Consider the following 15,521-nt stretch of genomic DNA (forward strand, 5'->3'; position numbering starts at 1 on the left):
TCTACCTCAAGCTGAATCGTTCGGGATGCTTCAGCTGAAATGGTTCAGATATTTCTGAGAATAAGGATAGAGAAAGTTGTGTTGTTTTACCAATATTAGAAATTTTTACAGTCAGTTAGAGGATAAGCTGAAGCACCGTAACATTGAATTTTCTTCCCCTTTAAATCCTTGATTTACATCTTCAACTTCAATATCCCTTTTATAATGGAATGCAGAACCTTTTTGAACTTCCTTTTATGCTAAAACGTTTTAGATGTTTTCCAGGATGATATACAAAAATCTAAAGAAAATGTAGATTTATTCATCTACATTATTTTTAAAGTAACAGTTTGAGGTTAATGATCCATCCATAGAAGGTATTGTGAGTTAGTGGGTGCCTTCTGTAAAATCAGATATGCAAAAGATAAAAAAATCCCCCTTAAATTGAGGAAGATTACCACGTGAGGTATAATAGCTGCCTGTAAAATCAGATGGCTTTGGAAAAGATTGGAAGAGTCAGAGAGGAGAATAAATACTTGAAAACATGCTGGTGTCGAAGTCTCAGAAAGGAGGTAGGCAGCAGACTGCCATCTAGCACCACAAAGCATTTATGATGTGCTATTTTGAGGTGAATAAAGACATTACAGAGGATTTGGGGAAGTTAAGAAAAAAATGTCTAGCCATTAGCACTTTGGGAATCTGGTCTGTATATGATTATGCACCTTACCATCTGGACTCGGTATTTTAATCTGTTATGTCCTTCAGAGGACCGCCAAGATGATGTAAGGAATAGCTGGTTTAAAGTGCTGAAAAAAAAAAGAAAAAACCCAGGAAGCAGTTGTATGGATAATATAATTGGGAATTCCTGGCTTAGTATTTAAGAGTAAAAGGGAAAACAGGGTGATTGAATTTGCGAGCAGACATGATCCTGTTACCTGGAATTGGCCAGTTTCAGCGTCATCCCCGGTGGACACAGAAGCGGCGCCGCAGGAAGTCCGAGGGGTCCACACACAGGTCCCACGTGAGTTCCAGGTGCTCAGATCCATGGGGAATTCAGCTCGGAAGAAGATAAAATAGCACCACAGATTCCTCTGAGTGGACTCAAAATAAAAATGAAACAAACAGGAGGGGTGAACTTTAAAGGGGAGATGCAATGAGTTGGAGAGGGGCAGGAATTTCAGAACGCTGGTAGGTGCAACCACCGCAGTGCGGCTAGAGGTGAGTAGATGTAATGCTAAGCAACGAGGGATTACAGAGCTGATCCTGAGGTTAATAGAAGCTAAGAGGGAAAGATAGGAAGGAATACAGGAGGTTGCACAACAAAGTCAGAAGAAGTGCCAGTGAACCCCAAAAAACCTAGCTAGAACACCAGTAAATTTCTAAAGAAATGGTAGAAAAAGAAATTCTCAAGAATGATGATTTTAGTGATAGGAGAATTAAAAATAGCYAAGTATGCTACAAATACAAATATATTCTGGAAAGACAGGAAAGAATACCTGCTAGAGCTTTAAAACGATTATTCTCATAAACCTGAAGACAGATACTAAAAGAGAAAGTCTGATAATTTATGGCATGGAACCTGGAAAATAAAAAGCACTAAAGAGCACTGGAGCAGGGTGATACTACAGTTGAAATGCTATAGCCACTTCATATTTCAAAACATAGCAGTTTAAACTTTCCAACCAGTTGCAGGGTACTTCAAAATCTTCATTGCTGTATACAATTGACTAAGCCCAAAGGCTGTGATCAGCTGTACATTTGATAAACTGCACCCTTGAAATATTTTAAATTCTTGATGGAACATATAGCAATATACCAAGAAAAAAGGTGAAAGTCCATCTGCAATCAGTTTACATCCAGGAGACGGAATAAAGTGAGCAATCCTAAGCCTGGGATATTGTGCATTAGTACAAATGGATTTCTCTCTCTGTATTTTCGTTGACGTTGAGAAGGCTTTAGATAAACGCCAACATGACAAACTGATGCCTATCCTTGGGTAATATAATGTTGATGTATCAGGTCTCCAGCAGATAAAACTCCTGCAGACGGATCAGAGGGCAGCAATACAAGGAAGCTGTGAAATGCCGTAGGACAGGAAAATCCAGCGAGATACCGGCCACGATTCTGCTCTCTGTTTATAGCTGTTCARGATGCATGCAGGAGAGATAACAAAGCAGATGCCACGAGATAGCAAACAGGTCCTCCAAGCTAAGTGGAGTTAATGTTAACATAAGACTAATCGATAGCCTCGCTTTTAATAGCGGCGAGAGTGGAATTGCAGGCTGTCCTCGCTGCCGAGAGCGGCGTGCCTGAGCGACGGCGATCTGCAGTAAACACCTTTACTTTGGCAACCCTTTACCTTGGTGCCACCTTCACCTTGATGGTCAAAGGATGAAATAGGCTGTTAGTCTCTTACCCTGCGGTGGTGGAGAGTCTTAGAAAGCCGAGGTGATGCAGTTTTCTTTCAAAAAGGASAGTTTTCTTTCAAGAAGGTCACTCGGTATTTCCGAGGTAGTTAATTCGCCCAAGACTCGCCCAAAATGGCAGAAACAGTATGTGTGGCCGGCCAAGCCGTGCCAGGGCGCGCGGTGAAMGCTTCGCGGAGCCGCTCGGGGCTGTTGAGTTTCTGTGCTGCAGGGGAGCACTGAAAGTCATCCATGGACCTCCACGCGCCAGGGAAGAGCCGAGGGAAGGAGGTGAATCGGGACGAGAACGGCCACCCGGACGGCGAGGCAGACGCGTCGCAGCGCTCTGCGGACAAACCGCTTCGTAGTCATCCGGCCACTCAGTTCCTGCAGATKTATCCTAAGGCGAAACAGAAAGAAAAGAAGCAAAGATTTTTGACACCGAATGATATACAAAAGTGGTCGTTTTACAGCCCTGGTTGTAAGGGTGAAGGGTTTGAGGAACAGCCTCCAGTCGGCAGACCCTCTTTGAAGAAGATAAATACTGTTACGTTTCGGAGTGAACGCTCCTGTTCTGCGTTGCAGAAATCTGCTTTGATCTGAGCTGTGATGGAAATAGATGTGTTTGTTCACAGTTTTTCAAGAAAGGCAACAGACCGACTGTTTCGAGAGRGGCAGCAGCTTGCAGTCTATTCCTTGCGTGTTGTTTCTGCTGGATGCAGAGGACTGCCCACGTAAATCCTTGTTTTACACCTGCTCTGTCACCTGTGAACCTTTCAGGGATCCCTGAGCATTTCCAAAAGCACCCAGATACCCAAACTCTTTTATGGGGCCGTAACTTCTGCCCTGAAGTTTCCTGTGAGCTGCCAGATGCACGTACTATTTTATCCACAGTGTTCTGGGCATGCTGAGGATTAGAGGGGGAAAGCAGACAGAATTTCCTCCTGAGGCCTGTTCTRTAATATTAATCTTTAATTTTATCTGGCACGGCTCCTCCTTGGACAGCTTCCAAGCTGGCTCACTCTCCTTCCTCCACCACAGCTGTACTTTTAAGCGCTGCATTTCGTTTGACCCTTTTCTGCTTTTCCAGTTCTGGGGTTATCCTGCAGCAGCTGTCAGATACCCAAGGGYTGACTTATTTTAAAGCTCTCTGATTGCTTCCTGGTAGGTGTCTGGGCAGGCCCCAGTTAAACTAGACGAACACAGTCGGCTCAGAGGCATCCCAAAGGCTTCCCGCAATGGTCTTGCTGCTAGCCAGCTGATTACGTTTGGATGTAGGAGCACAGTACCTGACTGCAGCTGGAGTCCAGGCAGTAAGATGCCTTAATGGTAGGAAAGCTGTATAAAAATAATTGCAAGGAGTTGGCTCCACGTTCACACCTGTTTGGGGCCTCAGAAATTAAGCTGAGTATTCAGTGTCTCGTTCTCAAAGTCTTAAAGGCACCGTTACTGATTATAAGGCCAATCAATCGTGAGGAAAAAGAGCAGATAGAGCTAGGACAGAGTTACAGAAAAAGCTAAAGCGGTGTCTGCTCTCGCTGAGCCCGCAGTGCTCTGAGCACTGCCACGTGAAGAACGAGCAGAGGTGTTCCCTTAAGGGTAATTACGGGCCGGCTGCTAAAAGGACTCCTCGCCCTCCGTCCTTGCAAGCTCATAATCCAATTTTGTAGTGTAAACAACAGTTTCACTTTTTAACTTATAATTTATGGGAGGAAGATCACTTGGGGGTGTGCTCGCTTGCGTATATGCTGCAAAGAGCATTTGATTCGGGCATGCGGCTCCACGTTTCACGGGCGGCTGTGCTGCTGGCGGCAGCCTTGTCGGGGACGACGGCGAGCGTCAGCCTGAAACGCCTGCGGGGTCCAGCTGGGTGGAASTGCAAAACCGGCTCCGTAATTTGTACCTCCGGGAACAAGGAAGCTCTGGGTAGGATAAATGACTGCAGATCACCCTCTGTTTCCCTTTAGGAGTTAGCTAATGGTAAGCTGTTATTAAAATTGGAACTATTGGAACTAGTTTTGGAACGTCTCGTTTAGGCTCACACAGCTGGAGTCAGTGMTGGCGATTTCCAGCCATTCGTCAGAGCTAGAAAAGAGAAGCAGGCTTTCCCTAAAAACTTAATTATTCAACTCACTTTGCACTTTCTGCAAGGTGCAAAGTGCTTCCCGCTGTGAACACTGAAAGCTTTACGGTGCTATTGCAGCTGATRCCTAACGAGGGCAAGTTTGTCCAGGGGTGAGAGGAAGCAACGTGGAGTCAGGAGACCGGGGATGTGCTCCAGGCTGCTGTTGGCTTACTGAATGGTCTAGGAGAGGTTACTCAACTATTAGGTGATTTCTCAGAAGATAAAAACATAGATGGTGTTGCAAAGGTTAAGTAATTGGAGATTGAAAAGAACTTGRAAATTATTGGCAAAAAGTGTAGTATTTTGAATTACACTTCCTGTAGGCTTTCAGTGAATAAAACTAATAACATCTGCTGGCAACTTCAGAGTTCAAAATCATCATTCTGTACCGTTGTTCCTCTAAGTCATGGCTGCTATCAGGCTCAGTAATAATTACTATATATATTAGTGGACACTTGGTTGTTTCCACTGTTACTGTGATYCTGGTATCAGCGTTGTTGTTGCTTTGTTGTGGGTATAGTTAGGGAAATTCCTCGAAGCATGTCTTCCCTTGCAAAACACAAACTCAGTGGACACAGGGAGTTTCTGACTTGTTGCAGTGCAGCTGCAGTCTGTGCTCGCTCAATTCCCGGTGCGTTTGCTRTGGAAATGTGTCGGTCGTATATCGGTGCTTGCAATAGGTGGAAAGTTACTCTTGTAAAATTTCCTGCTCTGCTTACATTTCAGGAAAGTCTGGTTAGAAATAAATTGTTGCTTAGCAGCTGTTCTAGACTGAGATGTTTTAACATGGCTTTTGTTTTGTTTTGTTTTTAGTGTGGCGTATGGACCGGTTGAGTCCAGCAGGGTTTCTTCCGTCCTACTAACAGTACTGGACAGTTAGTGGGAGTTTTTGTTTTGCAATATCAGAATTAAAGAGCTTTTGCACAGTATTCATAAAGAAGCAGCAAAAGGCAAAAACGTAGCGTTTTTTAATGTTACCTTAAAAATGAATTTTTAAAGTCCTACATACACATGTTTATATTTGTAGGAAGGTAGTGTATGGAAAACGGTCCTTATGGGGGACCTTGAAGTCAGCCAGCAGAGCCTCAGGTGTGGACGAGGCCATCCTTGGTGGGAAGAGTCAAGGGACCTTACTGCTGGGTTCTCCCACGGTACGTAGTGGGTTGATTAAACATTGATTGGAGTGAGGCTGAGCATCCATGGGCAGTATACTGGRCCTGAATTAGGGATTATAGCCATTCTGACATGCAAATGCCTTTCTGTGGAAAATAATTCTAGCTCCCAACTCTGCCCTCCCATCCCGTGGGCAGAGATAGCGTTAGAGCTGACCAGCTGGCCACGCGCAGGGTGAGGAGAAGAGCTGCAGAGTTCAGGGAGACAAGCAGTGGAATGAGGAAAGAGGAGTATTGATATATGGAGCCCCGAATGCCCTTTCCATGGAAGTAAGAGGTTGCGCTTTGGAGCGACAGAGAGCCTTTGCTGCACGCCCRGTCCTCGCTTACCGCGTGCGGGAGCTGAGGACGCCCCGTGCGCTGCAGCCAGGCGCATCCATCTCAGYGGCGTGCACCACGGCCAGTAGCAGGAACGTAAAGCTGGCCAGGTAGAAGAGTAGTTTGGAGCCTGAGGACTCCTGTGTGTTTCCATCACAAGAAAAACAGTTCTGCTTAGGAGGTGAATTTGGAAGAAAAGAGAAATTCCCCTTGGTTTTCTGTTGCTGTCTTCTCGCCTCCCCTGGGCACAGCTGTGGCACCAGACGGTGGCCTGGCCCATGGGGCTCTGCCTTGCGTGTTGGGGCCGTAGCAAAGACTTGCAGGAGGCAGCTTACAGGTGTGCGGTCTGCGATACACCCCAGCGCTCTCCTCGCACGCTGCGAGCTGCGGCTTCCACCTGCGTTATTCCTCTAAAATTTCATCTGCATCCTTTTTTCACCCTTTGCCTAATAAACAGATATTCAGAGTGTGTTAAGAGGAAGCTTTATTTCTGATTAAGTGCAAATGTGGCCGATTCTCTTCCATCCCTGTGTCAAACAGAAAATGATGTTGCTCTGGGTTTTTCTGCTAGCCCGACTAACCTAGAAACTAGTGTCTTGCACGAAAGGCAGACTGGCGGCTGGAGAAAAGACAAACTGTGCAAAAATTCAAGGGTGGAAAATGGTTTTCTTGCTTATTCCTACCACTTATTTTTAAGTGCCCCGTATTTCAAGACACTTTTGCTTTTAGTTTTTGCCTCATTGGCAAAAGCTAGGCAAAACCTGAATAGAAAAGGCAAATGGATTGCTTGGCTAAAATTGCCTTTTTGAGCTCCGGATGTGTCTGTTCTGCTGTTTTCTCTCTGCCGCTTTGAGAAGAGCTGTGACATGTTTATTCAGTGGCCCAAGTGTTAATTGAGAACGTGCTAACGCCAAAACCTTCCTGGCCGCGACGGGTCGGGGACCGCTGCCGGAGAGGCGCCCGCGTGCGGGACGGTCTGCCGGCCGGCGAGACGCGGCTGTGCCTCGTTTTTAGGCACCAGCRGGTTTGTACCGCTGGCGAAGGAGTCTTTAATCTTCCCGAAAGCTCAGGAACCCTCTTTTCTTCACCATTTTCCCTGCCATTCGAAAACAAGTCAAAATGCTGTGTGTAATTAGYGATTTGTAAGCGCCTTGCAGGCGTGCACGGAGGTCTGCGTGATCAGRTGGCTGGGGAAGCCGCAGGAGCTGCTTTGGCCAAGGCTGCTGTGGCGGCTGCAGGTCCTAGGCGGAGGGGGGCCCCAGCTGTAGGCATGCTTTGAGGTGGGACAGACTCCGTCATCTTYTATTACAAACATCTCCTGTTAGCCTGACGTGGGTCCCCTGCTCCAAGCTCTTCCCACAAGCTCTAATCTTGTGTTAAAATCAGTCAAAGTCCAAAGCCCACGGCTCATCTCCCAGGAGAGTCCTCAGYTGAGGAGCAGTAGGAGAAGGCCCTCTTTTCCCTTCAGCTTCCTTGAGTAACGGTAGCGTTGAGCATCCCAGGAGGGATTTATCTGCCGTATAAACACAYTTGTCCTTTCTTTTTGATTAAAGATCCAGCTTTTCAACTGAAAATGCTGCGCTACGAAGTGCCTACAAGTCCCTCACAGTCAAAACAAATCCTTTGCAGTCGGTGGCTGGTTGCTCTGTAAAGGCTGATTCTGAGATGCAGGGTCACGTGCTGCAAAACCACTAGCAGGCACTACGCGAATTATTCCCATCCCTCTGACAGCCTCTGAAGTGAAGGATACAAACACGTGGTCCTCCAAGGTTAGCTGCCAGGACGTACTCCTGGGTTGCCCAGGCGGGATGTTGTAATTAGCATGTTGGAGTCTCAGAAGCTTTAGGAAGTGAACAAAATCTGTTGGCGTTAAAGAGATGGGGTCCTGTTTGAGAAACAGCACCTACATTTTTTTTTAAGGTGTGAGAAATTCCTGAAGCAGAATTCACTTATCTTTATGTTTGTTTATTGTTCATATTGCTGTTGCATTTGACAGTGAAAATGCATTTGTCAGATACGTTTTTATTTTAATCAGTTTGTGGTTATTTTCATTCTATGAGTTTCATGCATTTGCCTAAGGTCCATGGTCTGTGATTTCTAAGTACAGTAAGGGATAATCACTGAGGATGCTTGAGTTTTAACTTCCCTGYATAAACTTCAGTAGTCTCAGGTTTGCTAGCTGAGTTTTAGGTCATATTTGATCTGACATACTCCTTTAATACCTATAACTAGTGTCTTTCTTACGCTGGTATCTCAAACTCTTGAGGAGCAGCAGAAACACACGGTGTACCCCGCTGCAGAGGATTTGAATGGTCACCTAGTGCTAAGCAAGCATCAGCAGTAGGGGGTCTGGCCCTGTGAGATGACTACCCCTGCACTAAAAACCTTCTGTCTCTTGGGAGCCAAGAGTGCTCTGCAGCCCCCCAGGCTGGCTTTGAATCGTCTCGCTTTTCTGGGATCTGAACTAAGGCCGCTTAGTGGCTGTCCTTCCATGGACTTTAAAGGCTGTTGGGCCAGGGTGGTGGTGGAAAYGGGGTGGGTTGCAAAAGGAACAGGGCGTGCGACCAACTGTGCCGTGCTCAGCACGGGCTCATCTGTGGCTCTTCRGGATGTAACTCGTTTGACTCGATTAGGTGTTAAAAAAAAAAAAGAAGAAGAAAAAAAGCTCTGAACCAAGGGCTTAGTGACTGTTAATCCCTGTGCTTGCGAAGGGACCTGGTGGCCAGTTTTCCCACGCAAATGTYGAGGATTCCTTAAACAGGATTAACATAAAATTCCCAGGAGGTGGTGAGATACCAYGGGTGAGTGAAAACCCCTGATTCTGACAGCAGAACAGAGCATGGTTCCTACTGAGCTCAGCTCCCTCATTTTTAAACCTGCTGCATTGCATCTGCTGCTCGTGAAGTGTTTAATAGAAGAGCTGCTGTCGGGGGAAAAAAAAAAAGTATTTACAACTTCCTGGTTTCATTGATACTTCTAATTTGTGAGTAATGCCCTACAGAGCTTTAAAGCAGTGCTCACAAAAGCTTCCAGGCAGCACTAATACGTGATCCTTTCTTTTTAAATACGGAGGGTGTTAGTGGAGGAGGGGGCACCCATTTTTAGCAGTAGGGATGTACCCTACACTAAGAGTAATGCTCTGGTTTTCAAGTTTTATACGATATGTCTCCCATTTGTAAATAGGCTGGCAGCTCCATATCTGGGTCGTACCCACAGCGTGTTGTTTTTGATCTGGTTGGGAATGTGTCATTCCTGAGCTGATCCCCAACGCCGAGGCTTTTTTATGGAGAAGGTTGCTTTGGCCCGTAGTGGCATTAAGAGGTTGGGGGTTTTGTGTGGCAGGAGAGGCAGCAGGTGGCCTTGCTGGAGATGAGAAGTGCCTGCTGTGGGCGGCTGGTCTCTGGGCTAAGTTGTGCAGTGGTTTGCTTGCTGCTGGAAAGGTACTGTGCATCTGCCCRGCTCTTGCAGCCTGTCGTAGCTTGCCCAAATCAACCCTAAAGAAAATGAATTTAGATTGCTGTCTTCCTTTGTTTGCATGCTAAACATGTAGATGATAAAGATAAAAATACAGCAAGTTTCCTGGTGATAGACCAGAATTGTTGCTTTCACTGAATTTTTTTTTTTTTTTTTTTTTAAGAGAGGAATTGTCTCTGATACGGACAAAAGACACCTTTGCTGCTATTTTGGTGTCACACCTTTGCCTTCTTAAGAAAAATTGTTTTCAGTCTTAAGTTGACTTCACCAAAAATGTTCTGCTTTGTCCTGGGTCTAGAGATTTGGGGAAGTATGCAGGGTATTGAGGATATGAGTTTTTTTCTGTGAATTACGCTCTGTGATTTCAAAGTATTATTAACCCTTGCCGGTGAAAATGCAAACAAAGGCCYGTCTGCAGGGGACGGGGAATAGTCATGGCCGCACGTTGTAATCAGCTGCTCTTGAAGATTCATTTAACGTCATGTTGTGTGAGGTGGGGTTTTTTTGTTGTTGTTGTTTTTTGCTTTTCATGAAATGCATTATTCATGTAACAAGATWTCACAGAGAAGCAGCTGAACGGTAATTCCTGGGAAGACTCTTCCCAGAGCAGCGGCGCGTTCGTTATTTAACTCAGTGCAGTAGGTCCTCCCTGCACCGAGCGGCGGGAGCAGCCTGCGGATGGGGCACCGATCCAGCTAGTCCCTCAGAGGGGAGGGAGAACAACCCCTTAGCTAACTTAAGCCCTTTCTGCTAAAAGCAAGCCCAGAAATATTTTGACTACCTGAAATTCCTGCAATGAAACGCTCTGGGGTTACAGGTCTTCGCAAGTGTGTTTCTGGCCCGATTTCCCAGGCCAAGACASCGCTCAGACGTCCGTAGCGAGTCGGGCGTCGTTTACCCTCGCGCCAACCAGGTCCGTTTCGGCAGGAGTCGCTTGGCGCCTGCGGGAACGAGGCCGGCGCTCGGTCTCGCGCCGGGCCGCTCCTGCGTCGAAGCGGTGGAAGCTCCTGTGGGGGCCTCCCGCCTGCCGTGCCTGGGAGCGGCCTTCCGACCGGAGGGACGTCCCCCGGGGAGAAGCGCCCCGCGGACGCCGTCCGCCGTCCCTGTGGCGCCTCGCCTCGCCGGGAGAGCGCGGAAACGCGCAGCCCAGCCGAGCAGCGAGGCAGCCCCGGCTTGCCTGAGCGGTCGTCTGCCACGCTGTGCGGCAGACCTATTTTTAACAACCTAATTTTAACACCACCTATTTAGGGATTTCATCGTGGCGCAGGCCCCCCGGCAGCAGCCCTCTCCCGCCCGGTGCTCGGGGGTTTCGGCACGGCGAGACCCGAACGCGGAGGCCCGTCGGCCGCTGCCCTCCGTAACCTTTTTTTTTTTTTTTCCCCTCCTTTTCTGTTCATGTGTGTGCCCAAGTGTGCCCCCGGCCACCGGCGGTGAGTCACGGAGACTACGTCTGCCACCCGCGGCCCTGCGAGCGCTACAACCACGGCACCGTGGTGGAGTTTTACTGCGACCCCGGCTACACCCTCACCAACGACTACAAATACATCACCTGCCAGTACGGAGAGTGGTTCCCCTCCTACCGAGTGTACTGTGTCAAAACAGGTGACGGGGCAGTCCTGCCGTTGCTTCTGTTCCCCTCCTGGTTTCGAAGTAAATTCGCCGGTCGATAACGACGAGCGCTTCGTTTTAACGTGCCGTTAAATGCAGCGCGTCTTAGCTGATGCTGTGCTGTTTCGGTAGTTAGCTGTTCGAATGTATTTCTAAGCGTCTTCTGGATATTTGTGCGTGTAAATAAGGTAAATTCATGATTGCATGCATTAAAAAAAGCAATGGTAAAAAAAAAAAAAAAGCAAGGTGCAGCCCCTCGTGGCAGGGTTGCTTTTCGCATCCGGGATTGGCTTCGTGTGTGCTTGTACGACGTGTGTTACAAGATCCCGTGTCCTGCTTGGCACTTCTGGATGTTGTTGAAGTGTTAATACAAAATGACAACAGTAATAATCCAACACTGCTCTTGTATTGCCGTTCTGTTACAGAGCAAACCTGGCCCAACACGCAGGAGACCCTCCTGACCACGTGGAAAATAGTGGCATTTACTGCTACCAGCGTTTTATTAGTACTTCTACTGGTTATTTTAGCCAGGATGTTCCAGACCAAATTTAAGACTCATTTCCTCCCAAGGTTTGTACTGTTTTCTTTTTTGAAGCTTGAGGAGCTTGACTGAGGTTTGCYGTGCAGCGCTCCTTGCTGAGGAAGCAGGAGGGCACGTGAGCGCGGCGGATACCTTCTGCTCTTGTGCTGAGCAGGGGTCTCAGAAGTGCCCGTGCGCAAGGGAAACCCACAGCAGGCCCTCGTGCAAGGGAGGAAAGGGGCAAAGTCTGGCCGTGCTCGCCCGCRCGAGCAATTAGAGCTCTGATGCTGGGCACCGCTGCTTTTGCGTGTAAAAATATCTGGCAGTATTTTAAAATATTGATTTTCAAGTTGTGAGGGAATTCTTTTTTTTAACTACTGTGGGCTTAGTAATGTAAGTTTTAAGAAAGAAATTCTTTTTCTCTGTGGATAAATTTATATAAAAATTCAGCACAACTGCCTGAGGATGTTTTCCCTTCTAGAGTATTATTTTTGTCATGATTCGTAGAGATCTCTTACATCTTACTTTGTTTCCATAAAATACTGTACAATTATGAACATTGAATCTCACAGTATTCCTCATGAAACAGGTTGGTAAGTATTATTATTTTACAAGTGGAAAAACAAAAGCAGCCATGCTGGCTTTAGGTAAATCTACAGAGTGAGCTAATATGGTATATGGGTTTAGACTCGTTCCTAGTCCGCAGCTGGTGCTCAGCTTGCTAGACGCCTCRCCTGGGTGTTTGCTTCTCTCCTGCTCTTCCTTTTTCTCGTGGGTCTCCAGTCTACCACGTACAGAAAGGAGAGATGAAAAAGCTGTAAGTCAGCTAAGATGCCCCTGTGCCGATGCAGCAGAAAGGGCTTGGTGATCTTAATGTTTAAATAAATRTGTACATAAATGTGTATGGATTATATAAATAATATATAAATTTATATACATGTATGGGTATATATATACACAGTGTATGGGGAGTATACGTAAACATATATAGCAAGGAAGATCTTCAGGATAATGGTTTGCACCAGGGATAGCCTTGTAGCCTATACTGGCTGAGCTTATAGAAATGGCTTTCTATCCTCCTCTGTTCAGATGTTCTCATCTCCTGAAAATATGTAGGACCACTTCCTTCCTGCTGGGACTCTGTTGTGATTTAATTTGCTACTAAACAGATTCTTTAAGGTTTAAGAGACCTTCCCAACATAACAGAAATGTTTCCTTTTGTTTTTAAAAAAGACTCTCTAGTATTGTTTAAGAAGGCACTTGTCCTTTGAAGGTAAGACCTGAAAGAGGCCACAAATCTGACCACCAAAGACTGTCACCCAGTAACAGTCAGCCCAGCACCTGTCTACAAGTGCTCTAAGCGCTTTGTCCCTTTTGCTCTAGTACACGTCTCTCCAGGGTTTCACACACTTCTGACCGATGAGCTGCCTCTGTGATCGTATATCCATGGTATCTACTGTGCATGGGTCGGCAAATGATGCTCCTTATCTTTTCCATGCACCTGTTTTCCTTCCCTTCTCTAAACCGTGCTTCACCTTACTGCTTTTGTTTAGCTGCTCTTAACAGATTCACCTGACTGTCAATCTGAACAGATTTTTGCAAACCCATGAAGAAAACCTTCCTGCAAATGTTATTGCCCCAGTAGCTCCACTTTGCTTGGTTAGCAGGTGTTGCGTTGGCTTCGGTTCAGCAGCTGCCTTGGGGTGCTGCTGCCGTGTCGCAGCTCCCTCTGATAACAGGTCTGTGTTTGATGCAGAGGCCACCAGGAGGGCTCCAYGAGCGACCCTAACTTTGTGGTGGTGGATGGCGTTCCTGTCATGCTGCCTTCCTACGACGAAGCCGTGAGCAGTGGCTTGAACRCTCTGGCTCCTGGATACTCTGCTGCAACAACAGACCAGGGGCACCTTTCACGGGCAGAAGATCAGAATCCGCCAGCTTATCCCGGCCCCAGGGTCGCAGACCCGCTGCCCAGTGAATTGGAGACCTGTGAGAGTATATCGGGCTCCTCTGAACTCCTCCAAAGTTTATACTCGCCCCCAGCATGCCAGGCGGGCGTGCTTCCGGCTGCGGACAGGACGGACGTGTCCCGCAGCGCTGCCGGGGAGGCTGCGTCCACGAGTCCGCGGGTCGATATCGCCGATGGTGAGTGCCACGTAGCTGCGTGAGTCCTGTCCGTGAGCAGCAGCCACTTCTCTGTCCTTTCAGAGCACGAAAACACACAACTGACCTGCTCTTACTTTCCCTGTGGTTATACAAAGCCCATATCTTAATGTGGAYGTTTAAAAAAACATACTACTCAGTGCTCGTACTGCTTCAGGTCAGTGATGTCCCCTTGCTGGCTGTGGTGCAAGGATTTGGCTCCCCGAGGGTAGGGAGCTTCCTGCTGGCTCCCTGCTGGCTTTCACAGCAAAGAGGAGGATTTGCTCCTTAAAGTACAAAGAAAATCATGCTTTCCTACTTGGGCAAAATTGGCAGCCTTTATTAACAAGCTCCCCATGTCTGCACGAAGAGCAGAGGAAGCTGTTCAGCAGCTGAGGCACATCCGCATTTAGTTACATGCTAAGGCTTGGGCGTGGGATTTGCAATACAAGGGGAATGTGCTCACAAGATCATGTTTTCCAAGCAAGATTGTCATGAATTACYATTTACGTTTAAATCAAACATGAGCATGTATTGATACCATTTCATTTAGTGCTAATGGAGCTCTACAGTGTGCTCCTGAGCACGCTAAGGAGACAAGATAGCTTCACCTGGAAACATTTAAAAGGCTTTAGTCTTGCTGTCAAGAGTCATGAGGAGTCACTAGGCAAACAGATATCTGTGTGACTTATCAGTAGCAGGGCTGAAGCCTAATGTCCTAAACTCAGTGTGGGCGAAGCTCTTGGTGAAGCTCTTGCATCATCAGGTTGCAGCTAACTTTTAATGGCATCGTGAGGTGAAGAGGACAGCTAGAAGGGGGAGGGAGAAATTGTGATAATGCCAGTAAATGTCTCTGGATACACTGTGAATGCTGATTCAGTGACTAATGTAGTAGAAAGGATGTTTTGTGTTAGGTTTTTGTGGGTTTGTTTGGGAAAACATGGGTAGCTTTAGTAGATTAATTTCTTATAGGCCTTAGAGCAAAAATGAGTTTAGAATGGGAAAAAGCGTGTGGTGTTTAGATTTTTGCAATGTCCTTTTATATACTTGCAGAATTGTTAATAATACGTGGCAAGCGTAAAGGGAAGTTACAATCAGTAATCAATAGTTCCTTTTTTTTCCTCTAGAAATTCCACTGATGGAAGAAGAGCCTTAGCCTGCACAGAGAGGTGACACCATCACTTTGCCCCCTTGGGTGAAATGAATCAGGAGCATTTAGAGATAGAAAAGACGTTCTTAAGGATTTGGGGAGGGTTTTTTCTTACCTATCAATCTTCCACACGACGATGTCACCGGATTGTGTGCACATCTTAATCCACAGCGGGGATCACAGCATCAGCATTTGGAGCAGCAGTTTTATGAATGAATCCTGGGGATTTGATGAGAGCAGATGTAGAAGAACTGTGACTTTTTAGAAATGAAATGTATATCTGCATCGCAGAAAGTCATATGGTTCTGTAGAAATACTATTGGATTTTGATACTAACTGCCTCACAAAAGCATGTCAAAGTATGTATATTTGCTTATAAAGACTGCTTTAAATGATCTATGGACCTCTAGTTTATGAAGAATTCTTATAAGTTTTAAAAAAATAGAATTGAAATGCAAAAAGAGGAAAAGATCCTCTTTGACTTTCCTATGTTAACCAGGAAGCTTTTGATTTAGTTGTTGGTGATTTTGTTTCAGACCATGTCTGCAGAAAATATAACAGAAATGATGGGATTCATATATACTTTGATGTATAATAGCAAATATATATAAATATATATATATATATATTT

At 46.3% G+C, this 15,521-nt stretch overlaps 1 protein-coding gene across 1 annotated transcript in view; it reads left to right on the forward strand.

Moving 5' to 3' along the window:
* The window catches only part of SUSD4 (sushi domain containing 4), a 34,919-nt gene extending 19,769 nt beyond the window's left edge, over positions 1–15,150 (forward strand). The window contains exons 4-7 of the mRNA XM_085311196.1: positions 10,884–11,075; positions 11,507–11,651; positions 13,358–13,743; positions 14,868–15,150. Coding sequence (XP_085167322.1) covers positions 10,884–11,075; positions 11,507–11,651; positions 13,358–13,743; positions 14,868–14,896 — 752 coding nt within the window. The 3' untranslated portion in view covers positions 14,897–15,150. The remainder of the gene's footprint in view (positions 1–10,883; positions 11,076–11,506; positions 11,652–13,357; positions 13,744–14,867) is intronic.
* The last annotated feature ends 371 nt before the right edge of the window (positions 15,151–15,521 follow it).

The sequence above is a fragment of the Rhea americana genome, unplaced genomic scaffold (genome assembly GCF_003343005.1).
Source record: "Rhea americana isolate MKP2758 unplaced genomic scaffold, rheAme1 scaffold_109, whole genome shotgun sequence".
NCBI lineage: Eukaryota > Metazoa > Chordata > Aves > Rheiformes > Rheidae > Rhea > Rhea americana.